Here is a 16,464-nt window from a genome sequence, read left to right as displayed (position 1 = left end):
TCCTTCATAGCAAATGACTTACTCAATTGCTTCTTCAACTGGTCAATCCTTGAAGCATTCCTGCCAACAATTAGCATGTCATCCACATAAAGCAGTAAGAATATAAAATCATCATCAAAGAATTTCTGAACAAATACACAGTGATATAAAGTTGTCTTCTTGTAGCCTTGCTCCCCCATAATAGACTCAAACTTCTTATACTATTGTCTCGGTGCTTGTTTCAAACCATATAGGCTTTTCTTCAGCTTGCACACATAATCCTCTTTCCCTTTCTCTCTGAAACCCTCTGGCCGCTTCATATAAATCTCTTCCTCCAAATCACCATGAAGGAAGACAATTTTCACATCCATCTACTCAACTTCAAAGTCAAGACTAGCTGATAAACCGAGTACTGTACGGATTGATGACATCTTTATAATTGGAGAGAAGATCTCATCAAAATCAATACCTTTTCTCTGACCAAACCCTTTTACAACCAATCTAGCTTTGTATCGTGGTCGTGAAGAGAATTCATTTGGCTTCTTATTGTAAATCCACTTGTTCTCCAAAGCTTTTTTTCCTTTAGGCAGCTTCACTAACTCAAAGGTGTGGTGATCATACAATGACTGCATCTCATCTTGCATGGCCTCAACCCACTTTGTCTTGTGTTCATCTTCCATGGCTTCTGCAAAACACTGGGCTCTCCCCCGTCAGTCAATAACACATATTGTTCTACTTAATACCGAGTGGAAGGATATCGGTCTCTAGCTGAACTCCTAGATGGAATCTTTGGTGGAATCTCTGGCACTGTCAACTGTTCATTAGTCTCAACATCTCCCTGAACCTGTAAGGGAACATCCATATCACCTCTACCCTGGTGGTCATCTTGAACATCATTCTCAACTTGAGATGAAAAATTCTTTAAAGGAACTAGATCCACATCAATCAAACTGTCACCCTGTTGAGACATAGATTTCTCTACCTTCTCAATATCCTGAATCATCTGATCTTCTACAAAGATGACATCTCTACTTCTCACAATTTTCTTCTCAACTAGATCATAAAGCTTGTATCCAAACTCATCTTGACCATAGCCAAGGAATATACATTGTCGCGTTTTCTCATCAAGTTTGGACCTTTCATCTTTTGAAATATGCACAAATGCTTTGCACCCAAAAACACGCAAATGATTATAGGAAACATCCTTACCTGTCCAAACTCAGTCTGGCACATCAAACTGAAAAGGAACACAGGGTGTAAGATTCAACACATGAACAACAGTGCTCAATGCTTCCCCCTAAAAGGATTTTGGCAACCGGGCTTGTGAAAGCAAACATCTCACTCTCTCAAGCAGTGTTCTGTTCGTCCTTTCTGCTATGCCATTCAATTGAGGAGTTTTCAGAGGAGCCTTTTGATGCCGAATACCCTGTTGTCTGCAATACTCATCAAATGGACCAGAATACTCTCCACCATTGTCAGTCCAAATGCACCTCAGTTTCTTCCCGGTCTGTCTCTCAACTAGGGCTTGAAATTTCTTGAACTTAGCCAACACTTGGTCTTTTGACTTAAAGATATATACCCACAACTTCCTTGAATGATCATCTATGAAGGTCACAAAGTATCTGGAGCCACCAAGTGTTCTCGTCTTCATAGGGCCACACACATCTGACTTTCTCGAATGAGGGGAATTCTTGAAGGAAACTATGCTCTGCTTCCTTGACAAAGAATGAGTACACCTTTTCAGAAGTGTACTTTTCAGTCCACATAGTAGACTTTTCTTCCCCAGTGGAGTTATTCTTTTCTCACTTATGTGAGCCAGTCTCTTGTGCCACAACTCTACTATACCATTATCCTTCATCGCATTAATAATGTCGTTGGAGATCTTTGCTTGCAGAATGTACAATGCAGAGTGTTTCATGCCACGAGCCACAACCATAGCACCCCTGGTGAGCTTCCACTGGCCATCACTGAAAGTGCTGCAGTACCCTTCATCATCAAGTTTACCTGGAGAAATCAAATTCAAACGAATGTCAGGAATATGCTTCACATCTCTAAGAACTAAACTCGTGCCATTATTTGTCTTCAGATACACATCCCCAATTCCAATGACTTTAACCAAGCCATTATTGCCCATCTTTATTGTTCCAAAGTCACAAGATCTATAAGATATAAAGAGATCCTTCTGAGATGTAGCATAAATGGAGGCACCACTGTCAATCACCCAACTGGTCTCATGATATGCAACATTTATTATCTCATAATCATAAACAATGAGGAATTATGCAAGAGTGGTGGTAGCAACTCTATCATAACCATCTTTTTCATCTCCATTCTTTGTTCCCTTCCCTTTCTCATTCTTATTTTCTTTCTTCAATTGTCTGCAATATTTCTTGATGTGTCTCTTTTTCTCGCAATGATGACACTCAACATTTGCAAACTTGTTGGACTTGCTTCTACTGTTATCTCTGTTTTTCGGACCTCTGCTCTTACTTCTCCCCCTCTTTTCTATAACCAAGATCTCTGACTGTGAAGAGGATCCCTATGTTTTTCTTCTCATCTCTTCATTTAGCAAACAACTCTTGGCCATATCTATTGTGATTACACCTTCTAGAGCAGAGTTAGACAATGAAGTTCTAAGCGTCTCCCACTAGTCCGGTAATGAAGTAAGCAATCATAACCCTTGTATCTCATCATCAAACTTAATACCCATTCCAGCCAGCTAATTAATAATTCCTTGGAATGTATTCAGGTGATCAGATAAATGAGTCTCGTCCTAGTACCTCAAAGCCATCATTTGTTTAATCAGAAACAACTTATTATTTCTAGTCTTTCTAGCATATAACTGTTCAAGCTTATTCCATAGAGAATGTGCATTTTTTTCTCCACTAATATGGTTCAAGACATTATCATCTACCCATTGCCTGATATACCCACACACTTTTCAATGTAACAAAGTCCATTCCACATCAGACTTTTTTTCTGATTTTTCAGCACTAAATACCGGTAGGTAATAATCTTTCACATAAAGAAGATCCTCCATTTTTCCTTTCCATATATGATAATTTGAACCATTGAGATTAATCATTCTACTAGTATTTGCTTCCATAACTCAAACTGCCAACTTGACAATCTGTTAACCGGACTCTAATACCACTTTGTTGGGAGAGATATCAATAAACAACCACTGCGGAATAATTTTTCTCCCCATATGCAAGCAAATATAGTGTATCTCTACTTTTATACGTGCTAAAAATAATAAGAAAAATAATTAATCACACCAAGCCACAAGAACACAATCAATTTTTTACGTGGAAAACTTCCCCAATGTGAGGAAGAAAAACCACGGGACTTAGTCCAGTTAAAATCTCCACTATCAATCAAATAATGGGTACACAAAGTATTCTCTAATCGTAATTAGAGGATATAAATATCTCTCATCAAGATATCACCAATCTTGGCAAATACAAAGAGAATTGGAGAGAATATACCAAATTCGCGGTTACTGTTCACGGGAAAAAATCCTAACTCCCGAACTCCAAATCCGATCTCCACCATTTAGATTGTAGCTCCTTGAGTCATGAACCTCTCCTCCAAATTTTAACTCGATCGGACCACAGACGAAGCGGGATCGGAGTCTTGGTGAAATTTGGGCAGCATGAGAAAAATCATGTTTTTCTCTCTTTCTTTTGAGAAGTGACAGGTCCTCTCTTCTCCCCTCTCTTTTTGTAACTTCCTTTAGGTTTTTCACACTAAAAGGGCTGGGCTTTGGGCTTTTAATAAAGCCACTTGGGCTTTCCTCCACATGGAAGGAAATAACCCAACAAATTTCCCCCTTTCCAACTATGTGGAGGGAATCACCATCTACATCAATGTGCTTCAATGTTGCTTAGAAACTGGAATTCTTAACAAGATGAATAGCACTCTAGCTATCACAAAACAACACATACCTCTGCTGCTCGAATCCAAGTTCTCTCAAGAACTTCTTTACCCATAACAACTCTTTAGTCACTTCTGTTGCTGCAATGAATTCTGCCTTTGTTGTAGAAAGAACAATGCACTTCTGAAGTCTCGAACCTCAGACCTTGAATGTGAAAGTTTCAAATAACTTCAACAACTGATGGTCGTGGGGCATGTGGGGGTGTTGGTGCACCTTAAATATGTTATAAATGTGATGTTTGGATTGTAAGACATTTTAAAGTTCCTAGAAATGTGATGTACAGTTTCTCATTCTTAAGTTTGATTTATAGTTAAAAAGTGATATGTTAATATATTAGTAAATAAAAAAAAAAAGTGATGTATTAATATATCAGTTATCTAGTGTAAATTAAACAAAAAAAAAAATTCTCGTGTAATAAATATTTTATTCTTGAAAGAGTTAAGTGTCACAAACCCATGACATCATGAATCCACGTAATGCAATCAGAGAGAGTATCTGCTTGTATATATACCCTCCTCGCTAATTGCTCCATATGTGTTCATGATAATCATAGCCCATGGTATGACCACTCTTCTCGAGAATAGGAGTCTCTTATTCAGAGATATCTTAAAACAAAACAATAGCGGATTATAAAAATGATAACGGGAATGAAGGTGTATAAGGCTATCTTTGATATAGAAAAATATTTAACGTTGTGGACCTGTAATATCACGAACTCATGTCACGGGAGGAAACAAACCTACATGCACTCTCCTCTATCTCCTAGCCTGTGGGCCTGCGATGAATAGCAACACTCCTAGATATGTAGAGCCAATGATAGGTTTGGATTATGAAAGAGAGGTCTATGCAAAAAAGAAGGGAAATGCTAGCTTGATGTCCTAGGAGGGTCATATATCTGTCCCAGGTGGTCAATCAAACACATAATGATGGGATTCATGTGCTCGACACCCACGTCGCTCCCGCCATCCAAAATGCCACTTAAGCCAAGATCCAAAATCTCTAATTGGACATTGGTTCTTAGGAATGGAATAGAATTTAGGTGGAATGAAATTGAATTTATCACTTTGCTTTTCCATTTCTTTAAAAAAAAAAAAAAAAAATCCATTCATTCTATTCAGCAAACTAACAAGACATCATAATGGATAGAAAGAATTAATCAATGGGTTTGTCCTCCCACTTGAAGTATATGCGTACTACTAGTCTGTAAGTTTGACTTTTAAGACATGCATATTCATTTGATGCTTCACACTCTAATGTTGAAACAATCGTAATCAAGTTCAAGTGTGTTGGGCTTTTTGTCGAGTCTAGTTGCGTTAAATTTGGATGATGATCCGATCTTTTTTTAATGAGATATTTCTATCCTAAGACTTAATTTATGGAGTGAAGGATTGGGCCGCAAGGCCCAAGCTGCAACGCTCATGGACTAAGCAGCCCAAGCCATACTCGTGGGGGTCCGGGGGCAACACCTTCGGGAAAATTTTTTGGACTCATTTTGTAACCCATTCGGAAGCCCGTGTGCAGCATATAAAATGATTGTTTTTTGGTGATTAGGATAAGCGGTCACACTTTGCGAAAGAGCGAAAGAGAGAGAGCATTGTACCGCCACACTTTTTGTATTTTTCTTCCTGATAACAGTGAAATCCCTGCAACTCCGTAGATGTAGGCAAAATTACCGAATCACGTAAATACTGTCTTGTGTGTATAATTGATTTTTCTTTGGTATATATTCTTTCTCTATTTTGTTTCCCATAGGTTTCGGAAATTTGTTCTTAATTTCCAACAAAGTGGTGATTGATTCTAAACTGCAAATGGCAGCCATCAATGGTTAAAACCCACCTTCTTTCTAAACAATTCAAGACTTATCAGTTACCAGTTGTCTACAAAAGAGAAGAGAAGAAATGGCGAAAAGAAAACGGGGGAAAAAAAAAGGCTTCATTTGGCAGAGAGAGGGAGACATGCAGGCACATACATGGCAAGAGAGGCATAGGTGAGTCAGACTCCGCGTTGCTGATGCGTGGCCCTCTAGTTTTCAATTTGAATATTTAATAAAAAACTTTGAACGTTGATATAATTATGTTTTGATTAATGTGTTTGTTCCAATTAGCTATCGGTCCTGGAAATGACTGCTGCTGGTTCCTCCATAGACTAAAGCTGGCCTGGTCCAATTCCTTAAAGTTACAATATAATCCAAGGCAAATTAATAGTCGAAGCTTGGACTCCCAACCGTACCATAGATTGACCAATATTATTTTGAGTCTCATACTGACCCAAGAGACAGCAGGAATTGGGTTTGAACTTCGAATCATGAAAGGGGAAGGAATTGGTCGTCCCCACCGATATGATACCGTTTATAGTGCATGGGAAAACTTGGACTATATGAAATCACATGCTTCCTCATTATTCCATTTTGAGAAGTTCTACAAAATCGACACAAATGTTTTTACGAATGATGTGTCATCTCAAATACAATTTTGGACTTCTCAAGAATCAAATAAACTATATGGAATGACGGGATTTCACATCAATTGTGAGAAGTTATTGTAATAGTTTTCTTAATTGTGATGAAAAGAGTTACAGTTCGTTGTATCTTTTATATTTTGTGCATGTTTTAATAAATGATGGAGGCATTTATTTAAACCGAAGGTAAACTGGCAGTACGTGAAAAAAGTAAAACCAGCAAACACCTAAACCCTCACAATATATTGTAAGGTTGACACTTGACAGTCTCTGATGGTTGATGGTTGCATCTGAGGCAGGTAACCAACACCTTCCTCCAAACCGAGAGAGAGAGAGAGAGAGAGAGAGAGAGAGAGAGAGAGAGAGAGAGAGAGAGAGAGAGAGAGAACAAGAAAAAAAAGAAAATACGAAAAAAGACAATTAGAGAATGGAGATGGAGTGCCTGTGTGCAATCCAGGGCCTGTCATGCAATGGAGTTGATGACTTGGAGAAATGGCTGTGTAAGCAATACCCTCTTTCTTGATTCTTTTCTAAACTATATACTAACCAGGTGGCTATTGCCTATTGGAGGAATAAAGAAGCACGCATTAGCTACCATTGTAAAATCATCTTCGGCCTACCATTTGTTTTTTTTGGCGGGCGGCAATACCGCTAACCTTTTTTGGTTGAGTAATACTGCGAGCAGCATTTTCCTTTTTGCTTCATTAGGGGATTGGCAAAACTATACGATATCATATGGTGTGCGTATTTATTTTCTAGACATAAAAAATGCTAGCTAATGTGAAACTTCGCTATGCATAGATCTATCTATGGGTTATACCGATAGAAAGAAGTGGTTCCGATGGTTCAATGAGAGTTTTCGCCGAGCCGCCCGGATAAATGAGAGCAGAAAGGAGGCTCCCATCAATATATATTTCATATCTAGAAAACAAACATAGAGAGATAGATTCCTATACAATTTCATAGACGTGTATTGAACCTCTCACTATACAACAAGTAGCCCTCTTCTATCTCAAACAACTCCCCAACAAATATTAATAATAGTATTAAAAGAAATTCTGATGTTATTAACCTCGTAGTGCAGGGTGGGATCCTATCTTTAGGAAAAGAAAGACTTAATTGCTTCAATTGGACTCCTTTCCTTGACTATGGAATCCGCTTTTAGAGGAGCAATTTCTTGTGTTAGCAGAACTGAGATAGCCTCGTAGAAGGAAAAACAGGTTCAAGCACTGTTCTCAAGTCTGGTTAACTAAGCCAAAGAGGGAACGAGATTCGGGCCCTACTATACCGCTTCATTATGCAATTTCAAATACTAAAATCCCCGCCTAACATTTTATAGTTCATAATTTCTTTCTCATAACTTCTTTTCATGAAGGGTGCAAGTGGAACCATACTTGATCTATTTGGAGAGAGTTAAGTTTGTTCAAAATTGGTGGAAAAGATTTATTAGTTATCTCATCTATAGATTTTAGTAATTTACATGGAGCAGAGATGATTTGGCATTGTGGAAGTGCACCACGAGGGCCTTTTTTTTTTTGGTGGATAATTATTGGAGTATGCTCATATGTTCACATGAAAACATTTTTTGTCTATTCGTTGGGATAGGATTCAATATATGACCTTGTGGCCTTTTGCAGCTTATACTGTGATTGGTGAGCTTTTGATATATAGTTTTCCTTTCTGTTCTCAAATCTCCCGAGGAGGATTTCTTAAGTTTTTCTTCTCTTCAAGTGTGATGCTTGAACTGTCTAGTATAGTACTTTGTCTATAGCTTTAGGATCCCAAGATGCCCCAAGAACAAACCACTGCACTGTCTCTCTAGGAATGAATGGGGCAACCTTTGTGCGGTCAACACTTTATAAATGGGTTGCAATTTGTAGTTACCAATGATCAAATGTTCACGAGACCCCATGCCAGGATTCATGGGTCTGATCAGATGTTCACGAGAGGTTGTGTGCCAGCATGGGTGTTCGACAAAATTAAATCAGCATCTCTTTTGAACTTGGAGCCATTTGGCAGTAGAGCTGGACCTTCAGAAGCCAATGATCTTTCACGAGTCACTGACAGCTAGAGGCCTAGAAAATGAATCCGATGGTAAGCTCACAGGGGCATTTAGTTCGAAAATCCTACGCCTGGAAAAAATGTCCTTCCCATGTGAGGCCAGATTATCAAAAAACGATATGAAAAACATTTCATGCATTTATGGGTTCCAAGAATCCTAAATGGCCACTTGAGAAATAAACCAGACTCGAGCATCAAAGATGCCCAATTCAGTGAATGAACCAGACGCCTCGCAAGGAGCATTGAATTTGTTTCAAAATTCTTTCACCTAACAAAATGGATGGTGACAACAAAACACAGCCTCCAACACCACCACAATCCTACCAACCAAAACCCTTCTTCATACTCAAAAAACCTATTATTGGCCGTTAAGTTGCACAAAACGTGTTCTAAACATCATAGACAAATATATATTCAACGCTGTAAAATTTTGAAGCACTGCAAGCTCAGGAAACATAATTGGATATTCTGAATTCAAATTAGTACACAACTTTGGTTTTTGCAGGTTCATTAACCAGAAATATATAATTACAAAGTAATAGTAAAGAAAAAATTTTGCCTTCAACCTGATTCTCCCACTTCAAAAATGAAACAGAAACAAGTGCAATGAACATTTTGCTCTCATCAGATAGTGAACTAAAAAATTTTGTATACCAACAGAAGATTACAATCATGTTTCAATGAAAACCAGAACCAACGACTGGTCCACACATGCAGTGAAACAAAAAAGAAAAGAAAAAAAAAAAAATAGCAGCAGAGACACCACTAACCAGTAACCAGGAGATTCTGCCCAGAGTACGCTGATGAATGGACAATATGCCATCAACTGTGCTTCATCATAACCTTGCACATCAAATCACTGCTGCTCAACATCAAGAAGCTCTTCACCAAGACCACGCTGAGCAAGTCTGTAATACAGAATACCCATGGTGGCCATGCATGCCCTGCACATGATTTTGGAATACTTGCATCAGTGAAAAACCATAACAATTTATTTTATTTTTTCCTTAATCAAGGCACCGAAGCACAAACTCGAATGCACATATAGTGAAGTATAAATCAAATTTGCACAAGACATGAGATCACACTTAAGTTTCAACTGCTCAATTGGGACACAATCATCACTTCACTACATTATACCAACTACTAACACCCTCACTGTAATGCCTCACTCGGACAAGTCACCGACAAGCAAATCAATAGTAGTAGTCGCTGAATCATGTGATCCACTTTCTGGACATTCATTTTTCAAACTTCTGATTCCTTCTATTTCTTTGCTCCTTTTTATTTATTCTCTGCCTTAAAAAAACGAAGATGTAGAATGCATAGGGATATGATAAAGAAATGAGACAGGAAGCCATTACATGATTGCTATGATAAGAAGGATTTTTCTTGGATCCATCCTTGAAGATCTCTGATGCCGCAAACGGCCTTCCGGGACATCATCTGTATTTGATGCATCCTTTCGTGGTGGTGCAGTCACTGGTAGAGTTGGCAATGCACTAGACCAGAAAGGTAGCAATGCCCTAAGAAACTTATGGCGGAAAGGTCCTATACAATTGAGAGATCCATTGGTGAAAAAGAATTGAATTGATATAGATATTCAAAGAAAGGATACGAAGCCTTGCACTAAAAATCTACAAGGAAAACTCCAACAAAAAAGTTAAAAGTTTACATTAAAACCTTATGTCATTAGATGTAGGCAATATTTTGAGAAAAATTAAGTCAAATCTAACATCAGAAGTTGAAATAATTTGGTCATTTTTCATCGAAGTGCTGCTTCAGCTACCTTATTGTAATTCATAATTTTGTTACTCACCCCTTCGAGTGTATTTCTTCCTATTCCCATCTTCATCATCTGCATAATATGATACCTCTGAGTTTTGCTTGTCAAGATGGTATGCTGTCTTCCGTGTTGTAGCTCCTGGCTGTGTTGCATTGCAATATTAAAAACAGATTTCCATAAGACAACAGACATGAAACAAATAAGAAGCTACCCCATGGCCACCACCATCACCAACCCAGCTGCAACACCTCCCGCCTCCTCCCCTCAAACAAACACACACACACACACATGCACTCTCTAGCAAGCTGGTATATACATGCAATCAGAAATTTATTCGACTAAAGTACCCAATATTATATGCAATGTTTAACAGCAAGCCTGCTTACACCAGTAGGACTAGCACTTTTCATGAAACTGGGCTCATTCCCCACTGAGCTAGGACCATCCATCTCCACAATATCTATGCTTGGATGTCCAGAAGGGCCTACTCCACTTGCACCTGAGTACCCTTCAATCAAGTTTGTTTCATCTTTCGCTACCAAGGATGATGAGCTTGCACCATACTCTCTGCCTCCAGCAGGATGCACCAGTGGGTCTGAGGCAAACGCGGGAGGTGGACCATGAGACTCTGTTGCTGGCAATGAAACAGGATGATTTCCAAACAGGTTCTTTTCCAATCCAGTCTGCACAGCGGCAAACAGAAGTAATGAGAAGTCGAACAAACTAGAAAGATTGACTCAGCCCCCCATTCCCTCTATAAGAACATAGAATGAAACTTTTTTATAAGAAATTGCATATATTGTCCCTCGCTATTTTTTATCATTCATGAATTGTAATAGTTATAAAGGTGGCAGAAGAAGTGGAGCAGTGCGGACCTTCCACTCAGTCAGGATTACATAGAACTTAAGCCTTAATGAGACCAAAAATACCAAATTAAATATCAGTACATGGAAGACCCCTTCCAGTCTGCATTTCCACCACCCTCTCATTCCTCGGTTCTTCAGAGCGACCATGGTGAGTTAGGCAGTTAAATCTACAACGCACCACATAATTGAAATTGTTCTCACAGAAAATAATATAAATATTAACTTCAAAATTGTTTAAATTCAATTGCTCTGGAGCCTGTGGAGAAATCCAACAATTTTTTGCCCCAAAGGCATCGTTTCCAACTCAATGGCTTCACTTCCAATGATTACAGCAGCCACTCTCATCTCATCAGCTTTTCCAAGAAGAAAGTGAAGAGCCAAATAAGAGTCCAAAAATCCAAAAGAAAGAAATGCATGCTGCAGCATGGTTCAATCATTCTCCAATTTATTTCAGATATATAATCCAGCAGTCTTGTACACATTTAAATTTTCAAGAAATTATAATGGTCAAAGGGAAACTGTTTCTTGATAGGAGTTTATACATTTACTTTCTAGCATTCAGCATTGCAGCCAATCAAGATAACGAGAGATTTTTCTTGGATGGAAAACAGCTTTGCCAAGTTCTACTCCAACTAAGGCCCCCCATTTGGAATGTCTTTAAAAAACAACTTATTATAAAAAGTACTTAGATTAAGACTTAAGTCAACAAGTAGTGTTCAGTTTACGCTTAAAATAACTACTTATTTAATAAAGTACTTTTCCAAACTAATTTTTTTACGAAAATAAGTATTTTCTGTAGAAAATACTTTTCTGAAAAAAAATATATATCTGACAAAGCACCTACAATAAGTAATCTCAAACTTCTTTTAGGAATCGTTTAGTACCACATATGGAGAAATGCTTTATAGAAAAAAAGTTGAATTTAAAGTACTAAATTTAATAAGTATCGATAATAAGTGTTAAACTGAAAAAGTGCTAAAAGTCATAAAAGGCATTTAGTTATATTTAAAATAAGTGGTATTTGGATACTCACTTTTATTTTGGTGCTATATGAATTTATATTGTATATGTCATCAATAGTTAACATGTTATAAAATCTAATAAAATAATATATGATATTTTAAATTATATTTTAAATTTAAAGATAATATTTTATAATTAATAAATTAAATAGTAATTATGTTTAAATAACATTTAAATATTGTTATATGTCATCAATAGTTAATATGTTACAATATCTAATAAAATAATATAAATATTTTAAAGTATAGTTTAAATTAAAAATATATCATTTTCTAATTGACATTTAATTAGAAATTATGTTAATTACGTTAATTATGTTACATTCACATTTGAATATTTTCTGCTAAATAAAATAATATAAGGGATTATTACTTTTAATTAACAAGAATCTTACTATTAATGTATATCTATAACATATGACTATCATATTACTTTATTTTAAAAATAATATTATTAATTGATTAAAATTTTAATTTATTTAATGTAAATTTAAATTAATAGTTCTTCCTCCTTCTAGAATTGAATTATATTTCATTAATAACTAATATGTCATAATACCTGATAAAACGATAAATGATTATTTTTTATTATGTTTTAAAAAATATTACAATTTTATAATTAAAAATTTAATTGATAATTATGTTAATTTTTTTTAATTAAAATGAAAAAAAATTATATTAAGTACAAATATCATATTATTATTATTTTTGATTCACAATAATCTTGTTATTAATGAATATTTATAATGATTATCACATTAATTTATGTTAAAAATAATATTAATAACTAAATTAAAATTTACTTATTTAATGTTAACTTAAATCAATAGATGGTTCTTTTATTCATTCTAGAATTGAATAATATTTCATCAATAATTAATATGCTATAATATAATAAAAAATAGATGATTATTTTCAATATATGTTAAATTTAAAATAGAAATATTTTCTAACTAACAATTTATTTAATAAATATGTTATTATCATTTTTAATTAACAATTAAATATTTTTATTAATAAAAAATAATATAATATTATTTTTTAATCAACAATAATCTTTTTCTTAATGTATATTAATAACATATGATTGTCATATTAATTTATGTTAAAATAATATTATTAATTAAATTAATTTTTTTAATTTATTTAATATTAGTTTAAATCAATAGATGGTTCTTCTTCTTAATTCTAGAATTGAATTATACATCATGAATAATTAATATGTTATAATACATAGTAAAATCATATATGACTATTTTCTAATATATTTTTTTAAATTATAAAATTGCCATTAAAATTTTGATATTTACAAAGCTGACCCTGCCTATAAACATTGCCACTTATAAGTGGCCAAAAAGTTATCTTTTATTACTTCTCAAAATTCACTTAAAAAGTTCTAAAAAAAGTAGTTTTGGAAAAACACCTTTTACAATAAGCCCTTATTACAGTACAAGCCAAACACCACAATTTTTAATATATATATATATATATATATATATATAAATGCTTATTTAAAGTGATAGGTACTCTATAAGCACTTTATTTAAGTGCCCCCAAATGGAGGTTTAGATAAGTACTTCTACCAAAAAAGTACTCTTATATAAGTGGTTCCAAACGATTCAGTCAAAAACTCCTTCAAATCTTCTTATAATGAAGAAGAGGAAAATGAGGAATAAGAAGCTATAATTTTGCAACACCACCTACCTATAATCCTCACACAAAAAAAATGAATTCATGAAAAAAAATAAAACATGAACTGGAGTTATATTGCCCTATTTTTTCACAATCTTAGCACGTCAGAATGTTCCAGACCATCTCCAATTCTAGTGTAAGAGATGGCAAGACAAAAAGCCTTTTCGAATACAACGTACTCCGAACTAGGTATAACAACAATAATGAAGCCTTGAGTTTGACTAGGTGGGGATTCTGAAGCAGATATAGCTTGCCTAAATAATTTGACCAACAGATAGACATGCCTCGAAACACTGCTAGTAACAAGCTTTTACTACACATGCAAAATTTAGATAATGATGTTTTGTATCTAGGCATCCACACGTGTGCATGTTCTCTCTCAGGATTAGTGCAATTTTTTTACTAATTATCATTTTGATAATTAGGCCCCTAGAAAGTTTGGAAACCTATGTCAGAACTCAGAAGGGGAAAAGGACATATTCAGTTACGCACTTACACATAACCAATGGTATTTTTAGGCGGAGGAGCTTTCTTTCCAGGTTTGAAAGGAAAGGTGGCTCTGAACTATTGTTTTGGGAAAAGCCACTTTTAATTATAATTGTGAAGACATCATAAAAATTTTGTTGATAGTCTTGTATTTTTCTTGGGTTGTGTTTGGGAGCATGAATTTCATGCTTTAGATTTGAATTTGTGTGGCTTTGGACGAAAGTCAATATAATTTCATAGTGCTTTTTATCCAAATTCACACAATTTCAAATCCAAAATCCAAACTCCAAGCTCCCAAACATGGAGTTAGTTCATTTTCTATATGTGTTTAAGGGATTCAATATTAATTTTATTGCCTTACTCAGAAATCCATTTAATGAACAAAAAATATTTTATTGACTTTTCTAAAGTACCACCTTTTTACTACTTTAAGATGCAACTCCCCTGCCCCCCACCAAAAAAGAAAAAAATGCTAGATCCAATCCACTTGAAAGAGAATGACAGCACCAGAAATATGGACAATATCTTTTGCAATTAACACAAAGGAAGAATAGAAAATACAAATAACAACAATAAAAAATAATCCATCATTAATCCTATCTAGATCTCAACAGTAGCAAGAGTCAAAAGCAACACAAAAAAAGGACAATAATGACAAAATTAGAATTCAATAATAGCAATATTCAGAATGACAATTGGGTGTTAGATCATGATGAATAGCACGTAAGAAAGTTCTGCAATTCAGTGATGGCCAGATTATTAAAAGCAAGCAATAATTTTAGCATGATCTTACCTGCATAATTGCTTCCTTCAGCTTTGAATGAAAACGAGAACCTGAATCTTTGACACTTTTAGGTGGCCATATCTGCAAAAATAAAGCAATATTCAGACATTAATAACATCTAACACCACCATATAAAAAAATTTTCAAAAAAATATTCTCAACAAAATAAACTACATTAACTGGAGGAGGCCACAAAAGGTAGCATGATTGGGGAGTACAGAACATTCAGTGTTGCATATATTCATCCACTATGAGGTAGAACTTAAAGCATTTAGCAAATAGAAGATAAATTTTGATTGGCAGTTCAATAGGTAAAAATGCTCTTCAAGCTCCTAATTTGCAAAAAGTAAGATAAGAAATATGATAATGTTAATAAATTCTTTTACTCCCTCCCTGCTAAATTGAAATTTCAGTTTCACACTAGAATAAAAGAAAATTATAGATAACAAATTATGCTTCAAGCTACTTTTCCTACATTTTTTTTCCCCCACATAATTAACCATAATTTTCAAATAAAAATCTATGCCTATAGTTGTATGTTGTTGTCCTGCCAAGAGAGGCAAGGACAAGAGAAAAAATGATATTAGAGGGAAAACAGACTAATTCACTTCATTTACAAATAAGCCAGCCTAGTAAACCCTATTACATCAAGTGAATTTATAAAAATTAAAAGTAACAAAATTACAACCAAAATCCCTTATGAATCAAATAAAAATCCCAAAAAGTTACTTAATTAAAAATAAACACTCCCAGTAATTAAGTGATTAAACCTGGCTCTATTGGGCTTAGGACCCAACAAACACTTCACAGATATCCACCTCGTGGCTTCATGTCTTACAATAATTCTTCCTCATTAGAAAAACTTGATCCCATTGAGTTGGGTAGGGACCAAGGAGATGATCATTATGCAAGGAACAAGGTCTTAAATCTCGATTTCGACTCAAATTTTGAAGCTCCAAAAGTACAGAAATTTCGATTTTGATGTCAATTTCGATTTCGATTTGAAAAAAAATAATAGAAATCAGTTGTAAAGTACGGAATTCTGTTGGAAAGTTCCCAAATTTATCCAGTCAACTCTCCTTGATTATAGGAGAAAATTCTGTAATTATGTAAATATTCTTAGAAGATATTCTAGGATATATTTATAGGAGATATTCTAGGAGATTTGTTAGCAATTGTTGTTCTTTCCTTTTGTTATTCTTTCCTTTATTATTCTTTCCTTTTATATTATCTTTGTAGTCTATAAGACATTCAGATTGTACCTTATTTTAAAATAATAAGAAATACTATTTCAATCCTTCTCCACTTCTAGATGGTATCAAAGCCTGGTTTTCTTTTCCTTTCGGCAGTCATAGCCTCAAAAACCTAGGCCTTATTGCCTTAACCCTGTTCAG

The 16,464-nt window shown here is 34.9% G+C and overlaps 1 protein-coding gene across 1 annotated transcript in view; it reads right to left on the bottom strand.

Annotated features, from left to right (window-relative positions):
• Positions 1 to 8,862: 8,862 nt before the first annotated feature.
• LOC131155557 (uncharacterized) overlaps positions 8,863 to 16,464 on the bottom strand; it is a 53,379-nt gene continuing 45,777 nt past the window's right edge. The window contains exons 5-9 of the mRNA XM_058108777.1: positions 15,080 to 15,151; positions 10,607 to 10,903; positions 10,254 to 10,362; positions 9,799 to 9,985; positions 8,863 to 9,378 (exon numbers count right to left, since the gene is read on the bottom strand). Coding sequence (XP_057964760.1) covers positions 9,291 to 9,378; positions 9,799 to 9,985; positions 10,254 to 10,362; positions 10,607 to 10,903; positions 15,080 to 15,151 — 753 coding nt within the window. The 3' untranslated portion in view covers positions 8,863 to 9,290. The remainder of the gene's footprint in view (positions 9,379 to 9,798; positions 9,986 to 10,253; positions 10,363 to 10,606; positions 10,904 to 15,079; positions 15,152 to 16,464) is intronic.

Source organism: Malania oleifera, chromosome 5 (genome assembly GCF_029873635.1).
Source record: "Malania oleifera isolate guangnan ecotype guangnan chromosome 5, ASM2987363v1, whole genome shotgun sequence".
Lineage (NCBI taxonomy): Eukaryota > Viridiplantae > Streptophyta > Magnoliopsida > Santalales > Ximeniaceae > Malania > Malania oleifera.
The sequence above is the reverse complement of the archived record's forward strand: the minus strand, read 5'-3'. Positions and strand labels throughout refer to the sequence as shown.